General features: G+C 41.1%; 1 protein-coding gene across 1 annotated transcript in view; it reads left to right on the top strand.

The window, feature by feature from the left end:
• The window catches only part of LOC125238103 (prolow-density lipoprotein receptor-related protein 1), a 214214-nt gene that overhangs the window by 42809 nt on the left and 147935 nt on the right, over positions 1 to 23470 (top strand). Inside the window, exons 13-29 of the mRNA XM_048145391.1 lie at positions 6229 to 6375; positions 7067 to 7238; positions 8173 to 8270; positions 9364 to 9499; positions 10120 to 10275; positions 11609 to 11727; positions 13337 to 13486; positions 14047 to 14227; positions 16906 to 16994; positions 17727 to 17813; positions 18182 to 18355; positions 19295 to 19430; positions 19881 to 19959; positions 20324 to 20543; positions 21299 to 21453; positions 22023 to 22110; positions 22679 to 22879. Coding sequence (XP_048001348.1) covers positions 6229 to 6375; positions 7067 to 7238; positions 8173 to 8270; positions 9364 to 9499; positions 10120 to 10275; positions 11609 to 11727; positions 13337 to 13486; positions 14047 to 14227; positions 16906 to 16994; positions 17727 to 17813; positions 18182 to 18355; positions 19295 to 19430; positions 19881 to 19959; positions 20324 to 20543; positions 21299 to 21453; positions 22023 to 22110; positions 22679 to 22879 — 2388 coding nt within the window. The remainder of the gene's footprint in view (positions 1 to 6228; positions 6376 to 7066; positions 7239 to 8172; positions 8271 to 9363; positions 9500 to 10119; positions 10276 to 11608; positions 11728 to 13336; positions 13487 to 14046; positions 14228 to 16905; positions 16995 to 17726; positions 17814 to 18181; positions 18356 to 19294; positions 19431 to 19880; positions 19960 to 20323; positions 20544 to 21298; positions 21454 to 22022; positions 22111 to 22678; positions 22880 to 23470) is intronic.

Genomic DNA, 23470 nt, shown 5'->3' with positions numbered 1-23470 from the left:
TGCACAGACTATCTTAATTTTATTTCTATCGCTTTTTTATATTTCTCTGTCTTTCATCTAAATTTACTGTGGTACCTATAAATATTACTGAATCAACTAAACTACCATCTAGTATAAATAATACATAAATATAACAATCATCATCTCATACGGAGAAACGGAAGCTCGAAAATACAAATATCAAATTTGGAACAGATGATGATGATGATGATGATTGATAATAATAAGCAATGGAAAATGTCAGATAAAATTAAAAATCGCGTAAGGTCTAGTACCTTTATATTTTAGTAGTGTTACACCCACATTAAAATGGAACCATGAGTTTTAAACCTCTGAAAAATTGGGTACTTTTTGGTTGATGATTGGATGATGAAAATAATAATATTAATGAAATGTAATGACGATATGCTTGTATTCATGAAAGTGTATTATGTTTCGTCAAATTAAACGAAATTACATGTTAGTGGAATGAAATGGAAAATAGTAGTGAAATCAATTTATTTTTAAATAGAGAAAAAAAATCAGGAACCAAACGTTACCTAATAAACAACCCTCAAATTTGACAGCTCCGGTTTGTTTACACTTTTTTCAAGAGCCAAAAGTACAAGGTATAGTCAGGTAACCTAAAACACTGCTAAGCTTTGTAGAGGAGCTGGAGTGGCTAGTAGCTTTCACGCAAAATTAGGCACAGTTGTCGAATTGCGGAAAATGCCCAATAAAACTAAGAGGTAACTATTTATTTCGCAGTGTTTAAGTTACTTTTATCCTAAATTCCCTAATTGTACATACATATACTTATTAGCCAAACTTTACTACATAGCAGAAGCGGCTCGTTCATACAAGCCGATTCCCACCGGCTTGCCTAAAATTGATTACTAGTAAAGTACCTAATGTCAAGGTAGGTTTCTTTTGTGCTCAGTGTTGCCGCCACTGCTACATAGTGACTTTTGAGGGCATAATGAACAACTTTTATTGTGAGACCAATGCTGAAATCGCAAAAAAAAATCTGTTTCATACATTTCAACTGACATGCTGCCGCTCATTTCTATAGAACAGCCAATTCGACGAGCGGTCTGGCTCAATCGGTAGTGATCCTGCCTGCTAAGCCGCGGGCCTGGGTTCGAACCCGGTAAGGCATTTATTTATCAACATAGCATAATTAAAATCAAAATGTTACTAACAATACCTATACCTAAGTTACTTAAAATATGTAAAAAGAGTGTATCTTTTCGCCAGCAAATTTCTGTGCAGTTTGGCTAAGATTTAAATCGTGATTTGTGTAATGTGTTTTCTGTAATAAATAAATAATAATAATACATTTTGTGATGAGCACAGGTTTTCCTGAGTCATGGATGTTTTCTATATATATAAGTATGTATTTATCTATTTAAGTATGTATATCGTCGCTTAGCACCCATAGTACAAGCTTTGCTTAGTTTGGGCTTGGGGCTAGGGTGATCTGTGTAAGGTGTCCCCAATAATAAAAAAAAAATCTCGTAATTTATGCTTTGGTCCCACAATAAAAGTTTTCAATATAACCTAATAACCTAACCACAAAATTAAAATTTTGAAAAAACCCCCGACTGAGACATAGTGGACCGATTTTTATGAAACATGGCTCCCGACTAACTCAGCTTTCAAACAAAAAAAACTAAATCCAAATCGGTTCATCCGTTCGAAAGCTACGATGCCACAGACACACACACACAGACAGACAGACAGACAGATAGACGGACAGACAGACACGTCAAACTTATAACACCCCGTCGTTATTGCGTCGGGGGTTAAAAAGTCACTATGCAAAGTTTGGCTAGTACTTACAAAATCACCCTGTATACACAACAGTTAATAACAATTAAAAATTGAAAAAAAAAAATATTGTGTTTCTACTAGGGATGTACCGACTATTGATTTGGCCGACTAGGCCGACTACCGACTAGTCGGCGCTTGGGTGGCCGATTAGTCGGCCGACTAGTCGGCTAGTCGGCCAGAACATAATTTTCGATAAATTCACATTTTGAATGTCATTTTTGGTCCTTCGTTCGCGCTTTTCATGATTTTTTACAGATGTGCAAAGGTTCATGACAATATTAATATACATTTTCCATTTTTAACAACCGGCTTGGTTTAGTGGGTAGTGATCCTGCCTATGAAGTCGATAATCCTAGGTAGGAAATTTATTTCTGTGGTGATAACAGATATTTGTTGTTTTGAGAAAAAAAGGAATTACTAATAGCTACATAATACAACCATAATTTTCAGCTGATAATTTAATTTTGTACTGTTTTTCTATCACTAATGAAGTGCCGACTAATCGGCCCTTTCTGCCGACTAGTCGCCGACTAATCGCCGACTACAAATGTGGCCGGATAGTCGGCTTTCCCGACTAGTCGGCGACTAATCGGTACATCCCTAGTTTCTACTTGACGATGGGAGAGTTGTCCTCTCTTAACGTGAGAGTCAGGGGCAGACCGTCAGCGAAGCCCTGTACGAAGTAGGCGCGCGGGTCGGGCCGCGGCTTGCGGACCGTGGCGTCACACGGCGACACTGTGGCTGTCTGCAACAGGGCTGCCAAGCCGGCTAGGGACTGCATCTCACCGAGTTTAGACCCTGGAATAATCACATAAATAAACATAAACCAAAGAAGTTCTGTGACAATTTGATATGTTTTCTCTGAAGAAGAAACGTATTATTAAGCAATAATATAATTTATTGAAATTAATTTCCATAGAGTACCTAGTCTGTTCATATTCTTGGATGAATACTTTTGCATGTTAAATTGTATCTTGTTATTTAATGCATGTTAATTATAAGATGTAATGTTTTGAAAAGGAGTTGCCCGCCGAGTTTCTTGCCGGTCCCATAGTGGATACCCCCCTCCCAACTGAGGGGGGACTGAAATCTTCTCCAGGCTGAGGCGTAGGGTTAGAGCCGGCGTAGCTTTATTTGACGTTCATATGCGCATTGTAATATGCCTACTTGAAAAATAAATATTTCATTTTCGAAATATTTAACTCCGTATAGACAGGTAAATTCTAATAGGCTTGTGTAGTAAATGTACTAATAGTACAAAAGACACGATTCCCTGCACTGTACTAGACCGAACTACTCCCAAATGATTCGCTCTCTAATACATTTAGTAAAAGGAGCGAAGCGCCGAGGAGTGACAATGACAGCAAAGCGATCCGTGTGATACGACCGCAACCAAACTAGAACCGACTGACTTGGACCGAGAGCGCGCGAAAACGGCCGATCAGCTCTCGACTAGTACGAGCGAGCGTTACTGTACGCATATGCACAATTTGTCTCTCGCTCTCTCGGTGTACTACTGTACTAAATGTCCTAAAAGAACGAACTAGTACACTTCGGAGATCGTACTAGTTGGGAGCGATCTTTTCAGTGAACGAGCAGGCACAACTAACAAAAAAACGTACCTAGATACCATCTACAGATATATGTGGTCGCTTACATGTCATTACACCTTTTTGTTGATTATCGGCTAAGCAAAAGCGGGGCGGACTAGGTTATACGCAGACATTAAACGTCGATACGAACTCTACATTATCCCAAAGTTTCATCCTTGAGAATTTGAGGAAGGTCTGGCGACTCTAGGCTTTTAGTCCATGAGGGTATTTTGTTCGAATGCCGGTAAAGGAATTTATTTGTGAGATGAGCACATATTTTTTCCAGAGCCAGACTCGTGAAGAAACATCTGTGTACATCATATTAAACTAACATAAAACAAATTGAATATTAAACAAATACAGTAAGGTACAGTGGGGCAAATCTCGACTGGGGGACTATTAGGGATGACGACTACATAAAAAAATGGCATTCTGTTTCGTCCGTCAGTTAGATCGTCCAAAATACTGAACACATATTTTTCGTTTTGTCTAATTAATGAAAAAATACAAAGATATAGAGCATAAAAGTTCCGGAGTGGGGCTTGTGACGTCACTTCTAAGTAGAACTTGTACCTAGGCGTGACTTCACGCGAAACTTCAACGCATTGTACATACCGTCGTCATTTTTCGTTTACGAGAAAAAAAGAAAAAAAAAACGTGTCTGAAATTCTTTGATAACCTAACTGACGGACTAATTACTTTTTTTATTCGTCTCTCCTATTGTAACTAATCCATTTTTTCCATTATTACACTATGATGTTGAGTTCTACATGACTACGCCTACCATATACAACCGGTGGACACTCTATTTAATAATGCAAACATTGAAAAAAAATAGGCCAATTACATTTGCATCCCAGTCGAGATTTGCCCCGCTGTACTTTACCTATACATCCTCTTTGCCCTTCCCCAAACGGCAGATACACATATTTCCCCATGGCCGCCTCGTTATCCGGCAAGAATCTATCCGGATTAAACTCTTCCGGATTCTCATGATGCGTCTCATCCATCTGCAGAGCCTGTGCCGGTATAAATATCTGCACACCCGGGTCTATGGTCACTCCTATACCAGGAATTGTGTACCGTTTTGTACAGACTCGGTACAGAACCCCACATGCCGGAAATTTCCTCATCGCTTCTTTAAAAGCCCTAGCCAGCTTAGGCATCTGTGACACGGAATCATAGCACAGTTTACCATCATATTTAGATAAAACCTCATCTATTTCTTCCTGAATATCTTTTTGAAGTTGTGGGTAAAATGCTAGTTCGTGTAAAGTATAACTCATCGCTGATGACGATGTTTCAAAACCAGCTGCGAAAAATAAAGCTACATTCGCTACGAATAGCTTAAAATCCATCTCCATCTCGACTTCCATTGGCGTATTATCGGGGTTTAATTTCTCAAGAGATTTCCCACGCATTTTCCCATTCTTTTCTAACTCTAGCAGCAAGTCTATGTAATCATTACGTCCAGAAGGCTTGTTGCTCCTCTGTTCTAAAATCGCAGACACAAGTATATTTAGTGTGTTTAGGATTTCTTTATCCGATACGTATATGTACCTTCTTAGTTCAGGAAAGAGCTCGTACATCGCCTGTCTCAGCCGCTCCGTAACCTTTTTAGTAAATATCAGCTTTCCAAGCTTTTTAAATATGGAATTCTCTGTCTTCATTGATTTCGCGTCGACGCCGAATCCGCAAGCGCCTATAAAGTCTATCGTAAATCGAGCCATGAGATCAACAGCGTTGAAACTACCTCTTTTCTGCGCTACAGTCTTTACTACTTTCTGTAAGTCTTCCGCACACTGGATTATCAAAGGATACATAGCTTTTAACTTCGCTAAAGTGTATGCTGACGATGTATGCTGCCGCAGCAACTTCCAAGTATCACCGTCACCATGAAACACATTTAACATTAAAGACTCTTGCTCCGGATTCCTGCCTGCCCCTCGGTTATAGAACGACCAGAAATCAGTACACAAGACCCTTTTAACAATCTCAGGGTCTCTAATAATAAGCGCGGGGTTTCGTCCGCGATAGTACCCGATTATTCTCTCTTTTGAATATTTCTTGTATAGCTCACAAGTTACTTCTGTAACGCTTTTCAATGTTAATACACAGCGTAAATGGTTTCCGAAGATCGGTATCGGTGTATCATGTTTCACGCCCCTTTTTGCCCAATAGTCGTGATTTTTACTAAAGTATTTGTAAAGTAAAATAATAATCACTGGCGCGGTAAGTAGAAAGTGTAGGAACATATTGATTGAAGGAAACTAACAGTAATAAATAAAATTGTAAATGTTTCGTCGTTTTATCCCCATCCACTAAAAATAAATAATCCATTAAAAGTCTGGTGCCGTAGCCGAATGGCATTTCTGAGACGCTAAACGAAAACGAAACGCAGCGAAAGGTAGTCGCTCTGTCGCGCCAATACGCACGAGCGATAGAGATAGATATCTACGAGCGTTTCGTTTCGTGAGCGTTTGTGCGTTCGACTACGTACCCTGGTCACGAACTTTTTATTTTTTTTCGTGAGTTACATGACTTGTTCACATCGTGTGATTTTAATGGCTGTAAATGTTATAGCTATTTAGTTTGTTTTTCCAGAAGTTTTTATTATTTGGCACGTATTATACATCAATGTAGTTATTAACAATTATTTTATGACAAACGAATACGCTTAAATATTTGGACTTAAATGTCTATACATGGTGTCCCAAGACTATGTGATATGAAGGGAAACTTCTGAAAAAAAAAACAATAAGAACATTATTATTATCTAACTCTATCTAGAAATGACCCCATTAAAATATACATCTTTTCGCAGTTTCCCACCCGTGCGCGGTCAACAATGGCGGTTGCACGCACATATGCGTCACAGCCTGGCGCGGTACAACACCGCGGGCGCACTGCCTGTGTCGTCATGGTTACAAGACGTCGCACACCCATCCGCACCAGCCGCCCGTCTGTCACAGTAAGTGTAGTGACGCATATGCGTCACAGGCGTGGTAGGTACTACTCCGCGGGCGCACTGCCTGTGCGCCAGCGCCAGCCGCCCCCCGTCTGCCACAGTAAGCACTGACGCATATATTCGTCACAGGCGTGATACCACGGGCGCACTGCCAGTGTCGTCATGGTGATTAAATTACGTGGCAAACCAAGAACAAACGGGTCTCTCGCTCCTTTTTTCCCAGAACGTGCAAGTTGTGGTATGAGCTACCTTCTAAGATGTTTTCCTTGCGCTCTGACAGGGGGTTTTTCAAGAAGTAGGTATTTAGGGTGCTCAAATGTCGGCAACGCATAATTCCGCTCCCTTGATGTAGCTTGTCGCGTAACACTTGTTTAGCAAAACACATAAAAAAATGCACACATTTTAAATCGAAAATACGTTGTCATCACTCATCATAGTCATCATACACTTTTAATGCCTAAAATTTATAAATATTGTTTTTTTTTTAGTGACAAATACTACAGAACACATCCTTTATTGTGCCAAATTCGATATGAGTCTAGTAGCCTATACTTTCAACTGAACGTCTTTACTACAGTCGAGTGCATAAATATCTGTATATTGCTTCACCTTAACTCGTAGTAATAAGGTGAAAAATGTACACATATTTGTGAACTCGACTGTGCAGCTACTAAATCCTATGCATCGTTTTCAGGAGTAGATGCAGACCAGTACCTGCTAGTAGCGCGAGGTTCCCCTCCCATAGTGCAGGCCATAGTCACCCAGCACCCGCAGTGGGAGGCCGCCGCGCCCGCCGCCGCCGCCCGGCCTACGGCGGCCGATGTATACCTGGCCACAGAGTATATGTACTTCTCTGATGTACACAGGTATGTTTAGTGTGAGAGACTTTAGTGGTAGACCGTATAGTGCTTACACGGCGGACGATGTACACCTGGCCACAGAGTATATGTACTTCTCCGATGTACACAGGTATGTTTAGTGTGAGAGACTTTAGTGGTAGACCGTATAGTGCTTACACGGCGGACGATGTACACCTGGCGACAGAATATATGTACTTCTCCTATGTACACAGGTATGTTCAACATGAGTGACATTTGTGGTAGACTGTACCCGAAATGGGATGGCCACGGCAGCTGACGTACAGTCAGCTGCAGAGGAAAGTAGACCCCATTGCATACAAATTTGTATGGCAGGGGATTTCCTTTTCTCTACAGCTGACTGTACACCTGGCGATAGAGTACATGTACTTCTCTGATATACACAGGTATGTTTAGTCTGATGTACACCTGGCGACAGAGTATATGTACATCCTCCATCCTCCGATGCACACAAGTACATATGTTACAGTTTTTATTATGTATATATATATTCTACATAATCAATAGATTTATTTCATATCCAAAACATACAAACCATCATCCAAATCCACAGCGCAGGCTTCGTCAAACGCGTAGGTACAAAATAGCATCCGCAACAAACTTCGTCCAAACTACATCACTAATAATCCACCACATGCTTCGTCAAAAGTACATGTACAATTGTACATGATAAAATCTGCAACAAGCTTTGTCCAAACCCCTAGCAATACCATATGTTACAGAAGTGGAAAATGGCCTCTGGAGTTCGTCTGAACCAAGGCAGACATTTTCCACTTTAAAATTTATTCTAAGCATAGTGGTATCGATTGCAGACGTTTCTGCTAACCAACACATAAAAATTAAACGGCCTTTCTCAATTATTTCCCCACATGAAATGCAACAAAACGAATCAATCGATTACTATTATGTTTCTGTTTTGTAGATACGAGATAGTCCGACAGAAACTAGATGGCACCGGCCGAGAAGTTTTTATAGAAGAAGACGTTGACAACTGTGAGGGACTTGCCATTGATTGGATGGGTAAGTTATACCTAATACTTACCTTGTTAAAATATTGCATGATTTTGATAAGTATCTTAGTAGTTTTACTTCACCATTAAATATCAAGTTTTTCATAATTTATGACATCTTTGTAAATATAGACATATACTATATGCAATTACAAACTACTATGTATTCCGCAAAGACTTAAAATAGGTTAGACTTATATTGACCGGGATATAGACCGTGATTACCTTTTTGATTTTTGTCGAGCTCCCGATATTTCGACGCAGTTGCATGCATCATGATCACGGAAAACATGCAGAACAAACGGGCCTCTCGCTCATTTTTGCCCAGAACATGCAAGTTGTGGAATGAGCTACCTTCTGAGGTGTTCCCCTTGCGCTATGACATGGGGTTCTTCAAGAAGCAGGTATTTAGGGTTCTTAAAGGTCGGCAACGCATAGGTGACTCCCCTGATGTTGCTTATGTCCATGGGCGGCGATGACTGCTTTCCATCAGGCGGCTCGTCTGCTCGTTTGCTGCCTATTTCATAAAAAAAAAAAAAAACTGCGTCGAAATATCGGGAGCTCGACAAAAATCAAAAAGGTAATCACGGTCTCTATCCCGGTCAATATAAGTCTAATGAAAATAACCGTGAATCATTCAAAACTCTTAAAATAGGTTCTAAATGACAGATTGTTGTTCGAAATTTATATCTTTTTTATCTGTTTTTAAAATGTGATGTATGAAACATATTACTACATAATATGAAGCGCTGGTGGTCTAGCGGTAAGAGCGTGCGACTTTCGATCCGGAGGTCGCGGGTTCGAACCCTGGCTCGTACCAATGAGTTTTCGGAACTTATGTGCGAAATGTCATTTGATATTTGCCAGTCGCTTTTCGGTGAAGGAAAACCGGACTAATTCCAATAAGGCCTAGTTACCCTTCGGGTTGAAAAGTCAGATGGCAGTCGCTTTCGTAAAACTAGTGCCTACGCCAAATCTTTGGATTAGTTGTCAAAGCGGACCCCGGGCTGCCATGAGCCGTGGCAAATGCCGAGATAACGCAAGGGGAATAATGTTTATTGTTGACGAGAGCTTAAATTTAATTTGCAATTGTTTGCTTTCAGGCAAGAACTTATATTGGACGGACGACGCCCTCGGTCAAATATCTGTGGCGCGTCTATCTAACAGGAAACAACGGAAGGTGCTCATAAAGGAACCGCACTACCACCCTAGGAGCATTGTCTTAGATCCACGAAGAGGGTAAGTAACCACAAGTATAGTTGTTTAAGCGTTTTGCGCTATTTTATGTTGTTATTGCATCTTTAGTTGGCACCTTGGCTAAGTTGGTTACCTATTGTTAGCGCCAGAATCAAGCAAATTTTGCGCTAAGAATAGGTAACCTATCGCGTGAGATTTGAACATATTTAAAATCTTTTAAGCGGCGTTCTCACGTTTTAAATTAGTCGAAATAACGCTGGACATGCTTCTATCCATTTCCGAGGCTCTTTTTCAAAGAATAATGACCCCGCCTTCGCTCGTCGAATGCGCGGCGCGTAGGTACGGCGCGCGTGGCTGCTCATGAATAGAACGAAATATGTCAAGCGTTCTTTTCACTTAATTAATACGTGGGTAAACTTCAATTAATATTTTAAATATGTTTGAGTCTCACGGGAGTGTTACAGTTAAAATAATTGTATGCTCTATAATTTCTACACTTTTTTTTTTTTTTTTTTAGTATAGATAGGTAGACGTTTGACCACGATCACACCTGATGGTAAGTGATGATGCGGTCTACGGTGGAGCACGCTTACCTATGAGATACCTATTTACTCTTGCTTTAAAGAGACCTGGATTTTTTAACCTACAACCTTTGTTTACAGCGTAATGTACTGGTCCGTCTGGGCCAGCTCATCTACTCCGAAAGGCAGTATAGAGACGGCCGCCATGGACGGATCCGGGCGACGCGTACTAGTCTCCGACGATCTCCACTGGCCGAATGGTCTGGTCATTCAGTCGGACGAACAGATGCTTTACTGGTACGTATGATGACGTCACGCCGATAACATTGTGCAGATTGTGCTATTCAATAGCATTTTAAATGTTCACGCTGGTCTTCGGTAGCGGGTGGGTATGTACAGCTTTGGGTTAGATACTTAATAAGGCAGTAAGAATCCGGGCGATATACTGGCAATAGACTGCCATCTCTTGACACAGACTTAAAACTTGAATCTCAGTTTTGACAATAGGCTACTTGCCTCCTAGTCAATCAGCTTCTTTTTAAAAACTGTCAAAACGAATTTGAACGACTTGCTACTATGGAATTAATATGAAATCGAATTGAGTGACGTCACGATCAATTCAGTTAGGTACCTTATATATATTTCTACCTGACTTATTAAATAAAAATTCGATTTTAAAATAACTTCAGTCAATGTTTTTTTTAGGGTTCCGTAGTCAACTAGGAACCCTTATAGTTTCGCCATGTCTGTCTGTCCGTCCGTCCGTCCGTCCGTCCGTCCGTCCGTCCGCGGATAATCTCAGTAACTGTTAGCACTAGAAAGCTGAAATTTGGTACCAATATGTATATCAATCACGCCAACAAAGTGCAAAAATAAAAAATGGAAAAAAATGTTTTATTAGGGTACCCCCCCTACATGTAAAGTGGGGGCTGATATTTTTTTCATTCTAACCCCAACGTGTGATATATTGTTGGATAGGTATTTAAAAATTAATAAGGGTTTCCTAAGATCGTTTTATGATAATATTAATATTTTCGGAAATAATCGCTCCTAAAGGAAAAAAAAGTGCGTCCCCCCCCTCTAACTTTTGAACCATATGTTTAAAAAATATGAAAAAAATCACAAATGTATAACTTTATAAAGACTTTCTAGGAAAATTGTTTTGAACTTGATAGGTTCAGTAGTTTTTGAGAAAAATACGGAAAACTACGGAACCCTACACTGAGCGTGGCCCGACACGCTCTTGGCCGGTTTTTAATAATTATCTGATGCTTTGTTTCGTGCATGGTAATTTTTTTTATTTTAAGGACAGTCAAGTTCCCTATTTGGCCCATATTCTTAGCTTGATATGTGTTAAAATGTCAAATATTAATATTAGCGCCATCTAGCTGAGCGTACCCCAAAAGTGTAATGCCATCTAGGCCATCGCACCTTTTTCTGTATGGTACTGAGGTACGTTTTTTTCTTAGACTTTATCTGTCTATGCGGAGTTATATTGTATATGTCTTTGGTCAAATCCAATGCCATTCCCGCTTTTGGATTTCTTCGTGTACGGGTGCTTGTCCATTTATTTATTCTCCAAGTACATATCATATTACAAAAAGCTGACTAATAATTCATTGGTTCTCAGGTGCGATACATTCTTGAACAAGATTGAAAGCCTAGATCTGGCTACGAACAAGCGAACGACGATCGTCGCAGCTCCAACTGTCAACGTGCAGAAACCATATGGACTTGCACTGATTGACGGTACGAAATACCTAAATAAATTATTATGTCACATGATTTGGCCATTTTTTTCCACCCCTTTTTTTTGTAACATGGGTATTTTTTACGCGATTCATACTCAGAATCGAGAGCTCTTGCGATCCTGATAAGAGAAAAAAATGTCCCAAGATTTCCATACATTTTTCGAACCTTCCATTCCGTTACCGCCATACAAAATGTATGAAAAAATGGTAACGGAATGGGAAAAAAACCTTGGGACACTTTTTTCTCTTATTGGGATTGAAAGAGCTCGCGATTCTGAGTGGAAAACACATAAAAAATTCCAAATCCAAAAAAAGAGTGGGATGGACAACTTTGAAAAATGGCCCATTTTTTGTTTGAGTTAGGAGGCAAACGAGCAGACAGGTCGCCTGATGGTAAGCGATCACTGCCGCCCTTGGACACCCGAGACACCAGAAGTGTTGGAGGTGCGGTGCGTTGCCGGCCTGGAAAATGGGTGTATGATCTTTTCTTAAAGGTTTGAAGGTCATATCCGGTCCGGAAATACACAAACAATCTGAACCTTCAATCCAATTTATCTTTTTGTTCATGTGTATTTACACATGAACAAAAACATTTGTTGACTTTATGTTTTATGTATTGCAATAAATAATTTTGATTAATTGTACACAGTAAAAGAAGAAGAAAAAGTAGAATAAAATTACAAAATACATCTTTTTGTTAGCTTTGTTCTATGCGTTCATAGCTTAAGACCTGAACCTTACACTGAGAGAAAATACAACCAGTTTTCATGTTCGTTCAACAAGTTTTTTGATTAAAATAGCGCCTACGTGCTCTTTGGTTCAAACAACAAGCTACTTGTCATTTGAATCGGCAATATATTTGAATCAACAAGTCGATTTTATAAAAACAACCTGACACATTGTTTTAAACATACGTTTGGCTGATTCAAACGGATAAACCGCAACAAGTCGAACTTGTTAAATTCACAATGCAAATTTCTCTCAGTGTACATAGATACATAAATACCCGCCATCATGCTAGAATCCCATAACGGGGTAGGCAGATCACATGAAACTATTCGAAGTTTCAGTGCCACTTTAACTTTAGTAGCCTAAATTCTACGAAACTATCGGTTTGGGACTCTGATTCACGAATTTCGACCCTATTTGTATAGTATGAATTTTCTGAGATGTTTTTTTGGCTTTTGTCGTAATCTGTTAAACAAAAGCCTTTGTTTCTATTATTCACGGCTGTTAGCTCCCGTTTCCACAGCACGCGCTTAAGTCTCAGTGTAGTTAAAAAACAACTATCATGATAGCAATAAGGTTCAAATTTATTAAACAGTTTGCTGTATGCAGGTAACTTTTTTTGAAGATGACACAACGTGTTATCTCCGAAAGGGCTTTTTATGGATTTGAACCTTATTTACTATCAGAATAGTTGCTTTTTAACTACACAGACTATAGCACGTGCCGTGGAGACGGGAGCTAGCCGCCGTGAATAATAGAAACAAAAGCTTTTGTTTAACAGATTACTGCAAAAGCCAAAAAAATCATCTCAGAAAATTCATACTATACCTACGTGTTTTGTCATTGTCACCTATTATAAAATTTTACTTTATTTACAGGTGATATAATTTGGAGCGAGCATGGCACCGGTAACATCCGGCGCTTGGGCGCCGACGGCCAACCTAGCCCCAACACCAATGGCACCATATTGAGGCACCTGCCACCGCCCTTGTATGACATACGGCGCATCGCTGCAGCGGACAGATTAGGTTGGTTTATGTATTTCTTTCTCTCTCTATAGCTCTATCTCTTTCTTAATTTCCCTGCCAGTGTCTTTAGGGTATGTTGGAGTTTGGGCGTAGATAACCTAGCCTAAGTGCCAATGGCACCATATTGAGGCACCCCCCTCCGGCTTTATATGACATATGGCGTATCGCTGCTGCTGACAGATTAGGTTGCTTTAGTGTTGTTACTGACTCATTAATTTATAAGGTATTTGTCGAATGCCTACCCTAAGGAAAAGCTTCAATTTTTTTTACAACAAATACAATTTTTTTTTTATACCACGTCGGTGGCAAACAGGTATACGGCCCGCCTGATGGAAAGCGGTCACCGTAACCTATGGACAAGGGGTGTCACATGCACGGTGACGACCCATTAGAAACTAGTACTTAACCCATATAGCCAAGAAAAACTAAAATTAACTGCCATTTATGTCCCGTAATCTATATTCTTTGCTACGTATGTCAAATACCTATTCATTTTATTAGCAGTAAGTCAGATTGGTAGTCACAATATTAAGCGTAAATCATATTTTAAATCACCACAGGCCGCAACACATGCACGGAGAAGAACGGCGGCTGCTCGGAACTCTGTCTAGCCACGCCCACCGGACACACATGTGCGTGTGCCACCGGCCGCGCACCAATAGCGGAGCGCCCCGCGCAGTGCGGCTCGGGCGCCGCCCCCGCGCCCGCCTGCGAGCAGGGCAAGTTCCACTGCGGCCGCGGGTATGTCACACATATAACTGTTTAGCCACGCCCACCACTTGTGTACCAAATTTCCAGTAGCAGCGCGCCCGCACAGTGAGCCACGGGCGCCATCTTCGCACCAGCCTGTGAGCAGAACAAGCACACACACACAACACAATTTCGGAATTGTACGCGAATCAGATGAGTGTGTTATGCACCGTATCTCAGTCAGTCTCAGCACACAGTGCCTCCCGAATGTATGCTTTGACGATAATCGGCATCAAATTTCATTACCTACTCAAATATCAACGAGATCGAATTATTAACCGTCGCCTCAAATCTCTCAAGAAGGACCGTTCTCAAGTCGTCTGTATGTATGTTTTCTTTTTTTTGTTTTTTTTTATCTTTGTTCCTCGATATCTCCGTCGTTACTGGACCGATTTTGAAATTTTTTTTTGATTGAATGTATATGCATACAGATTGTTCCCATTTTTCTCAGAACCCAGTTCTGATGATGGGATCCTGGAGAAATCGAGGGAGCTCCTCAAATCTGAAAGGCATACATATGGCGATTTTTGTGTTTTTAAAAGAACAGCATGCATTTACGTACGGAACAGTGACATTTGGTGCAGTGGAACTGCTGATGATGGTCAGAACGGAACTCCTCAAATCTGAACGGCACGCTTATAGTGACTTTGATATTTTTATAAGAAAAGCATGCACTTACGTCCAGAACAGTGACATTTGGTGCAGTGGAACTCCTGATGATGGTCAGAACGGAACTCCTCAAATCTGAACGGCACGCTTATAGTGACTTTGGTATTTTTATAAGAACAGCATGCACTTACGTCCAGAATAGTGACATTTGGTGCAGTGGAACTGCAGATGATGGTCAGAACCGAACTCCTCAAATCTGAACGGCACACTTATAGTGACTTTGGTATTTTTATAAGAACAGCATGCATTTAAGTTCAGAACAGTAACATTTATTTAGTTACTAGCTTTTACCCGCGGCTTCGCCCGCGTAATAAAAGTATTCATTAAGATTTTCATTTAGATCCTTAGGTTTCTCTGTAGGTATCTGCGATTATTTCGATTGCACATAATACTTTTGCTTGCAATGATTGTAGAAATATTACACATCGACCACAGCGTAGGTAATTCTATATACGCTGGGGAAACCTTTATAAACATCCCACATAGCCCGTATTTCGACACTATGATCGGTGGGTAAAAAGTACTTTTTTCTATTATCCCTTACAATTTTTTACATTTTGCTTATACTTATCGCAAACGTAATCTTCAAGCAAGCAAACAACGATCGTCTTAGAGCACATTGATTGTAAGAGACCGCCGACCGATTATCCGTATCCCTCTAACGATACCCATATTATCCGTATCCGTATCCGTATCGCTATCGCTATCGCTATCGCTAACGCTATCGCTATCGCTATCGCTATCGCTGTCGCTAACGCTATCGCTATCGCTATCGCTATCCCTATCGCTATCCCTATCGCTATCCCTATCGCTATCCCTATCGCTATCCCTATCGCTATCCCTATCCTTATCCCTTATCAAGATATTTAATGATATAACACTTTAAGTTCTCGCGCTTTGTACACATATTTAAAGTCACATACAGGTCGAACGCGATTAATTAACATTATTTTTACCTTTTTTCCCAACGTTTCGGCCAGGTTGCACTGGCCGTGGTCGCGGAAGACTGACGTCCCAGCAAAATGTCACCGGAGATGTAAACAACACAAAACTACCCGATATTAATTTATATAAATGTTCGGGGTAGACAAATAAATATAATCTACCCGCTTTTAGTTAATGTTTATTTCCCACCATGTTTATTTTAAAGGTAAAAATAATGTTAATTAATCGCGTTCGACCTGTATGTGACTTTAAATATATGTTTAATAATTTCTTATCAAGTGCTAAAATATAAAGTTTCATGGTTTTATCTTTTAAAATTAAGAAATCCCATACAAACTTTCAACCTCTTTTTCAACCCCTTCATCCCTTTTTTTCGAAATAAAAAGTAGCCTATGTTCTGTCTCAGGGTCTAAAGATTGTCTATTCCAAATTTCATCAAAATCGGCTGCGTGGTTTAAGCGGGAAAGCGTAACAGACAGACAGACAGACAGACAGACAGACAGACAGACAGACAGACAGAGTTACTTTCGCATTTATAATATTAGTATGGATATTTGTTATTCAAGCATTTTCAAGTCAAATTTTGTCAAGCTTCGATTTCTTATAATCGGATTCATGAGGAATTGAGGAAACTCCTCAAACCTTAACTGTATACTATATTGATTTTTGTTGCCATCAAATAATTAAAGCATTAAAAGCAGTTTAAAAAATACCTACACATTTCTACATAATCCAACATTCGCAAGTAGCTTTCACCAGAACCCCAAAGGCGGCGGTTTTTTTTTTCCTTAAAAATTATTGAATTATGTTCGTATTTCAATTATTATTAATACCAAGCAATATTCCATCCATACTTATATTATAAATGGGAAAATGTGTGTCTGTTTGTTTGTCCGTCCTTCACGGCAAAACGGAGCGACGGATTGTCGTGATTATTTAAGTGGAGATAGTTGAAGGGATTGAGAGTGACATATGCTACTTTTTGTCTCTTTCTAACGCGAGCGAAGCCGCGGCCAAAAGCTAGTATTTATATAAATTCTACTTATTTATTGCAGACGCTGCATCGACGAGCTGTACGTTTGCGACGGTGACGCTGACTGCCCTGATGGCTCCGATGAAGACAGCTCTCCTACTGGACCGTGTGGTAAGTACAAAACCCATAGCACAGTATAATAAAGAGTACTATCGTACAGTATGGCCACTCCCGCCCCCGCTGAAAGTGCTGCCCACCCCCTCTCGGTTACCTCATAGTTACCGCCTGTCAAAAACACGAACAGTCAACCTGTCATATTTCACTCATACAAGCATAGTACGCGTTCACCTACATGAGCTTAGACTGTGTGCTAGGAACGCGCCTCTTTCGTATATTTGATCGCCAGTGTCCGAGGTGCGCCCATAGGTACTTTACCTACACATGACTGCAATGTCAGCCTGTTTTCCTTCCCCCAAACGGTCTGAGACCTGGATGTGATCATCCATCATCATCACTTGCCCTTTTCCCATTATTTGGGGTCGGCGTAGATCTTCTTCCATTCCTCTCTATCAGCCGTCATTTCCATACCTTTCACTGTCATATCATTCTTCACACAGTCCATCCATATTTTCTGAGGCCTTCCTCTAGCCTTGTAATTCCTTGTATTGGATGGATACCTACTACTACAACTGCCTTTATATTTACCACTCGTTTTGCAACATTGTTTTCATCCCTTACATGCCCATACCATGCTAATGCATAAATGCTACTCACACTGGCGCTACTCTCAAGCGTTCATCCATTTTATTCATATTTAATTTTGAAAAAACCCATATCATTTAGATATTATTTGTAATTTTAAATTTGAGAAGAATTTATCAATTGCATTTTGTTTTGTTACAGCAAACAGGACATGTACTGACGCTCAGAACTTTAAATGCGACTCTAACCGTTGCATTCCGAAGACTTGGATCTGCGATGGACAAAGAGGTACAAAACAAACAATTATCCTAAACATGAGTCTCATAAAGATAGATTATATGCTAATGTGTGTCATATTTACTTGAAAGCCTTTTGTCACCAGATGACGTTCATAAATACCAAATTTCAGTCTATAATGTATGAAATTAAGTTATTGCTAGGCAGAGTGATGGCGGATGGACTAAAATGTTAACGGAATGGTGGCCGCTTACAGATTGAAGAAGCGCTTGGCATCCGTTGGCCCGTTGGCACGACATCCGGAAAATTGCGGGTCACAGCTGGATGAGATTAGCTCAGGACCGGTACAAATGGCGTACTAGAAGAGAGGCCTAGTGGGCGATAAGCGATGATGATACTTATCTCCTTGTTTTCTGTAGATTGTCTCGACGGCTCTGACGAGTCGGAGTCGGCCTGCGCCGAGCACGTGTGCGGCCCCGACCAGTTCCTCTGCGCGTCCTCGCGGCGCTGCATCCCGGCCGCGTGGAGGTGCGACGGCGCGCCCGACTGCGGCGCCAACGACCGCTCCGACGAGGCCGACTGTAGAGCTACAGGTTTGTCATTCACTCATTCATGTATCATCAAAATTCCAAGGCATTTCTAGCGGGTGGACACGCTTCAAATTTGAAATGTAGTTAGTTTTAGGGCTACAGAGCTAGGAAAAATTAAAATTGCAGTAATTACACGTATGAAAATCAGTTGGAGCGCCCGACTGCGACAGCAACGACCGCTCCGATGAATCTGACTGTAAAGCTACAGGTTTGTCATTGACTCATGTATCATATCATCAAAATTCTAAGACACTTTTAGCGGACGGATACGCTTCAAATTTGAAATGCAGTTAGTTTTAGGGCTACAGAGCTAGGAAAAATTAAAATTACAGTAATTACACGTATGAAAATCAGTTGGTGCGCCCGACTGCGGCAGCAACGACCGCTCTGACGAGGCCGACTGTAAAGCTACAGGTTTGTCATTGACTCATGTATCATATCATCAAAATTCTAAGGCACTTTTAGCGGACGGATACGCTTCAAATTTGAAATGCAGTTAGTTTTAGGGCTACAGAGCTAGGAAAAATTAAAATTACAGTAATTACACGTATGAAAATCAGTTGGTGCGCCCGACTGCGGCAGCAACAACCGCTCTGATGAAGCCGACTGCAAAGCTACAGGTTTGTCATTGACTCATGTATCATATCATCAAAATTCTACAGCACTTCTAACAAGCGGACATGCTTCAAATTTGAAATGTGGCTAGTTTTAGGGCTACAGAGCTTGGAAAAATTAAAATTACAGCAATTAGAAGAATAAAAACGTGACTTTTGGAACAACAGGCTGACTGCAAAGCTACAGGTTTGTCATCGATTCATATATCGTCATAATTCTAAGGTACGTAGCAGGCACATAAACCTACAATTTGAAACGCAATTAGTGCTTAAGAAGACTGGAAAAATTAACATTAGGGCAATTACAGTAAGCAGTGTTTCCTTACAGAAAACGCAGAATGCCACCCGCTAATGTTCCGCTGTCCAAACGGCGGCTGTGTGCCCTGGGAATACTATTGCGACGGACGGGCAGATTGCGCCGACGGCGGCGACGAGCAGCGTTGCCGCGGCGTCACACCTACAAGGTGAGTGAACTGTGATGCCAACCTGTAACATCGATATCGAGTTAAGTATAGAATATCCTGGTCACAGCATCAAAATGTAACACCCCTAAACTATAAGGACACCACGCTACAATATTTGTCCCAACGAGCGTAGATCCTTCGTTGAAATGTGATAATTGATCCTGCGGCGTCACCGCTACACGGTGAGTACAACACTCATGCCAAGCGTAATGTCGATGTTTAGGTTAACAACTATCGGTCTATCTATTTTGATATTGCTGATTTAAGGACACGGCACCAAAATGTAACAATAACCCTAAACAAGAAACTGCGCTACGAGATGGGTCCCAACGAGCGTAGATCCTTCGTTGAAGTGTGATAATGAGTCCCGCTGCATACTACTACTGCAGCTGAGTGATAGGAGCTACGATTTTGCTTTTTCCATATGATAAAAATTGCTTTTGTTAACAGGGATGAAGAAGTTGCGAACAAGAACAGCGTGTGTGAAGAACACGAGTTTCAATGTGCAAATAAGGAATGTATAAGAAAGGTAAACTATTTTATTCATAGAATTCATACTCATCCTGTTTCTAACGATCGTGATTTGTTAATGTTATCTTTCGAAATATCCATAAAGTTCTAATATGAGCAAAAAAGTTTAATGACTCAAAACTTGTTCTTATTTCGGTCTCAATACAATTTGTGTGTGTCGTTATGCAAGCCCATCTTACTGAGGAGCTGGATGTTACGTGGGACTCCCATCTATCACAAATTTGTCTTTGCAAGAAAGGGGACATAGTCTCACGCACTAAACCCACATCTGTTTAACCCGACAACGACGGGGAGAACTGATCGCCAGCATTCTACTACATATACCACCCCGTAATACTAAACACTCGCCTATCTCTCCACAGGAATTTCGCTGCGATTATCATCCGGACTGCCTCGACAGCTCCGACGAATCGAACTGCGAGCAACACCGAGCTACCACCCCCGCCCCCACTACCCCTGCGCCTGATGAGTGTGTGGCACCTGCGTTGAAGTGTGACAATGATACCCGCTGCGTACCGTTACTACAGCTGTGTGATGGAAGCTATGATTGTGCTGATGGGTCGGATGAAGCTGATCGATGCGGTAAGCTGACTAGTTTATAATATCCTGGTCACGGCACCAAAATGTAACTCCCTACTGTCTAAACCACTACTAGTGTATTATCTATGATACTAATCGTGAGCTGCGATCAACCTTGAACTACCACACCCTATACCAGACGAATGCGTGGCACCTGCGTTGAAGTATGATAATGGTCCTCGCTATGTACCTCTACTACAGCTGTGTGATTTGTGATAATGGGTCGGATGAAGCTGATCGATGTGGTAAGTTACTAGGTTTATATTATCCTGGTCAACTGACAACCTGTCACTGCAATGACACAATTTGGATTTCTTTCAACCCCTTTTTGCCAAGAGTGGCACTGAAACTTAGTAGTTCATGTGCTCTGCCTACCCCTTTATGGGATACAGGCGTGATTATATGTATGTATGTATGTATGTATGTATCCTGGTCACGGCACCAAAATGTAATTCCCTATTATCTAAACCACGTTACTAGTGTATCTATGACACTAATTGTGTGCGATATTGAGCCACCACCCTTGTGAGACAAGATGAATGCGTGGCACGTGCGTTGAAGTGTGACAATGGTATCCGCTGTGTACCGTTGCTGCAACTGTGTGATGGCAGTTATAATTGTGCTGATGGGTCGGATGAAGCTGACCGATGTGGTAAGTTAAATTTATAATATCCTGGTCACGACACCAAAATGTAACGACCCAACATTGATACTTCCTTGAAATATGACGATATTTCATTCAATAATTTTGTTTACAGGCGAGCCTATGTGCATCGCAGCAGCATGCACACATGAGTGTCACCCTACACCTAGCGGAGCCGTGTGCGCGTGCCCAGCGTCCCTACATTTGCAGCGCGACGGCGCTACTTGCTCTGAGCGACACATCTGCCACGACTGGGGCGTGTGCAGCCAGGTTAGTTCAATATCGCTGTCTTTATCTACTGGTGGGCCGATTACGTCTGTCTTTGTCTACGGGCGAGTCTGTGTGCATCGCAGCAGCATGTACACATGAGTATCACCCTTCACCTAGCGGAGCCTTGTGCGCGTGCCCAGCGACCCTACATTTGCAGCGCGACGGCGCCACTTGTGTGCAGTCAGGTAGGCTCACTCGCTATCCTGGCTTTTGTAACAAGCGAAAATTGATTTGCAAGTCTGCTCGAAATACGAATTATTTCATTTAGGACCTCTTACTTAACCCAGGAAGAAAGTGTATTGTAAACAATTGACAGTCTAACCACACCTTGGACAAAAGCGATCAAATATATGAAAGAAGTTTCTACGCACATAGTCTAACCTCGTGTATGCGACCGCGTACCATGGTTGTATGAGTGAGACAAGATATGTCGACTGGTCGAGTTTTTGACAAGCGGTAACTGTGAGGTGACCGAGAGCGGGGCGGCACTTTCAGCGGCAAGCAGGGAGTAGCCATACTGTACGATAGTACTCTTTATTATACTGTGGTCTATTTTATATTGTTCGCAGTCCTGCCAGCCGCAGAAGAATCGCCACAAATGCACTTGCTACGAGGGTTACAAGCTGGCTGATGACGGCTTCACGTGTAAAAGCATAGGTATGATCATTAAAACATGAAGTTAATATATTAATAATCAAAACATAAACATAGCACACCCTTGAGGCATACTGAACCGTCTCAATTGTTGAGTCCTTGGTACAATCACCGACAATAATACCAGAAAAATATGGCTACAAATAAATTATAGTTTAAAAAATCACGCATTAATAGCAAACTAACTTAAATCGTGGTCAAAGTTTTCACAAGACTTTTCTAAGAAATCCAAAAATAGCTATGATACGATGTTCCATCATGAAGTTCCAGTCCATATCATCAGATCAGTTCGACAGTACCATATTATGGTATTGTCATCAGAACTACATACAGTTGCCAATTTTCATTACGTTACGCTCCTTGGAAGATGGTTAAATAAGTTACCTTAGATTACATTATAGTTACATATAGGTCGACCTAATAAAAGCGTGTTAAAAATATCTGTCACAATCTTGAAAAAGAGCTTGTCAGATATTTATGCAGCTATCTTTTTGTGCGATGTTATTGCCGGTGGGATCAGAAGTTCTATGTTTGTTACGTAGTCCTCATCAAGTTTTTTTTTTTCTTTCAGAAAAAGCCACACCTCTCCTAGTATTCAGCAACCGCCACGAAGTTCGCGCAGTGGAACTGCCTTCTTTAACCTCTAGAGCGCTCATCTCTTCTCTCAAAAACACGGTGGCCCTGGACTGGAAGAGAACGGGAGACCAAGTCACATTATACTGGACTGATGTGGTCGATGATCATATATACTCCGGCACGGTGCAAGGAATAGGTGAGATGTTATTCCAGCATTATCTAGCAATCGAAAGAGACATACGTAAGGCAAAGTTAACTTCTAGAACGCTCATCTCTTCTCTCAAAAACACGGTGGCCCTGGACTGGAAGAGAACGGGAGACCAAGTCACATTATACTGGACTGATGTGGTCGATGATCATATATACTCCGGCACGGTGCAAGGAATAGGTGAGATGTTATTCCAGCATTATCTAGCAATCGAAAGAGACATACGTAAGGCAAAGTTAACTTCTAGAACGCTCATCTCTTCTCTCAAAAACACTGTGACTCTGGATTGGAAGAGAACGGTTGATCACGTCACATTATACTGGACTGATGTGGTCGATGATCATATATACTCTGGCACGGTGCAAGGAATAGGTGAGACATCTTTATAGAATCATCTCAATCACACAGTAAATCAGATAACGTAAGGTAACCTACGGGGTTACCGTGAAGTATTAAACCCATTCAGTTTAGGTAGCGAAAGAGGGACGCAGCTGTATAACTGGTATAGCTGTGTCCCTTTCTCTAGACCTCAACTGCCGCCAGTCTGTCGGTGTTTTACAGGTTGCACTTCGGGAAGTG

Source organism: Leguminivora glycinivorella, chromosome 22, assembly GCF_023078275.1.
Source record: "Leguminivora glycinivorella isolate SPB_JAAS2020 chromosome 22, LegGlyc_1.1, whole genome shotgun sequence".
Lineage (NCBI taxonomy): Eukaryota > Metazoa > Arthropoda > Insecta > Lepidoptera > Tortricidae > Leguminivora > Leguminivora glycinivorella.
This window is presented reverse-complemented; position numbering and strand designations above follow the sequence as displayed.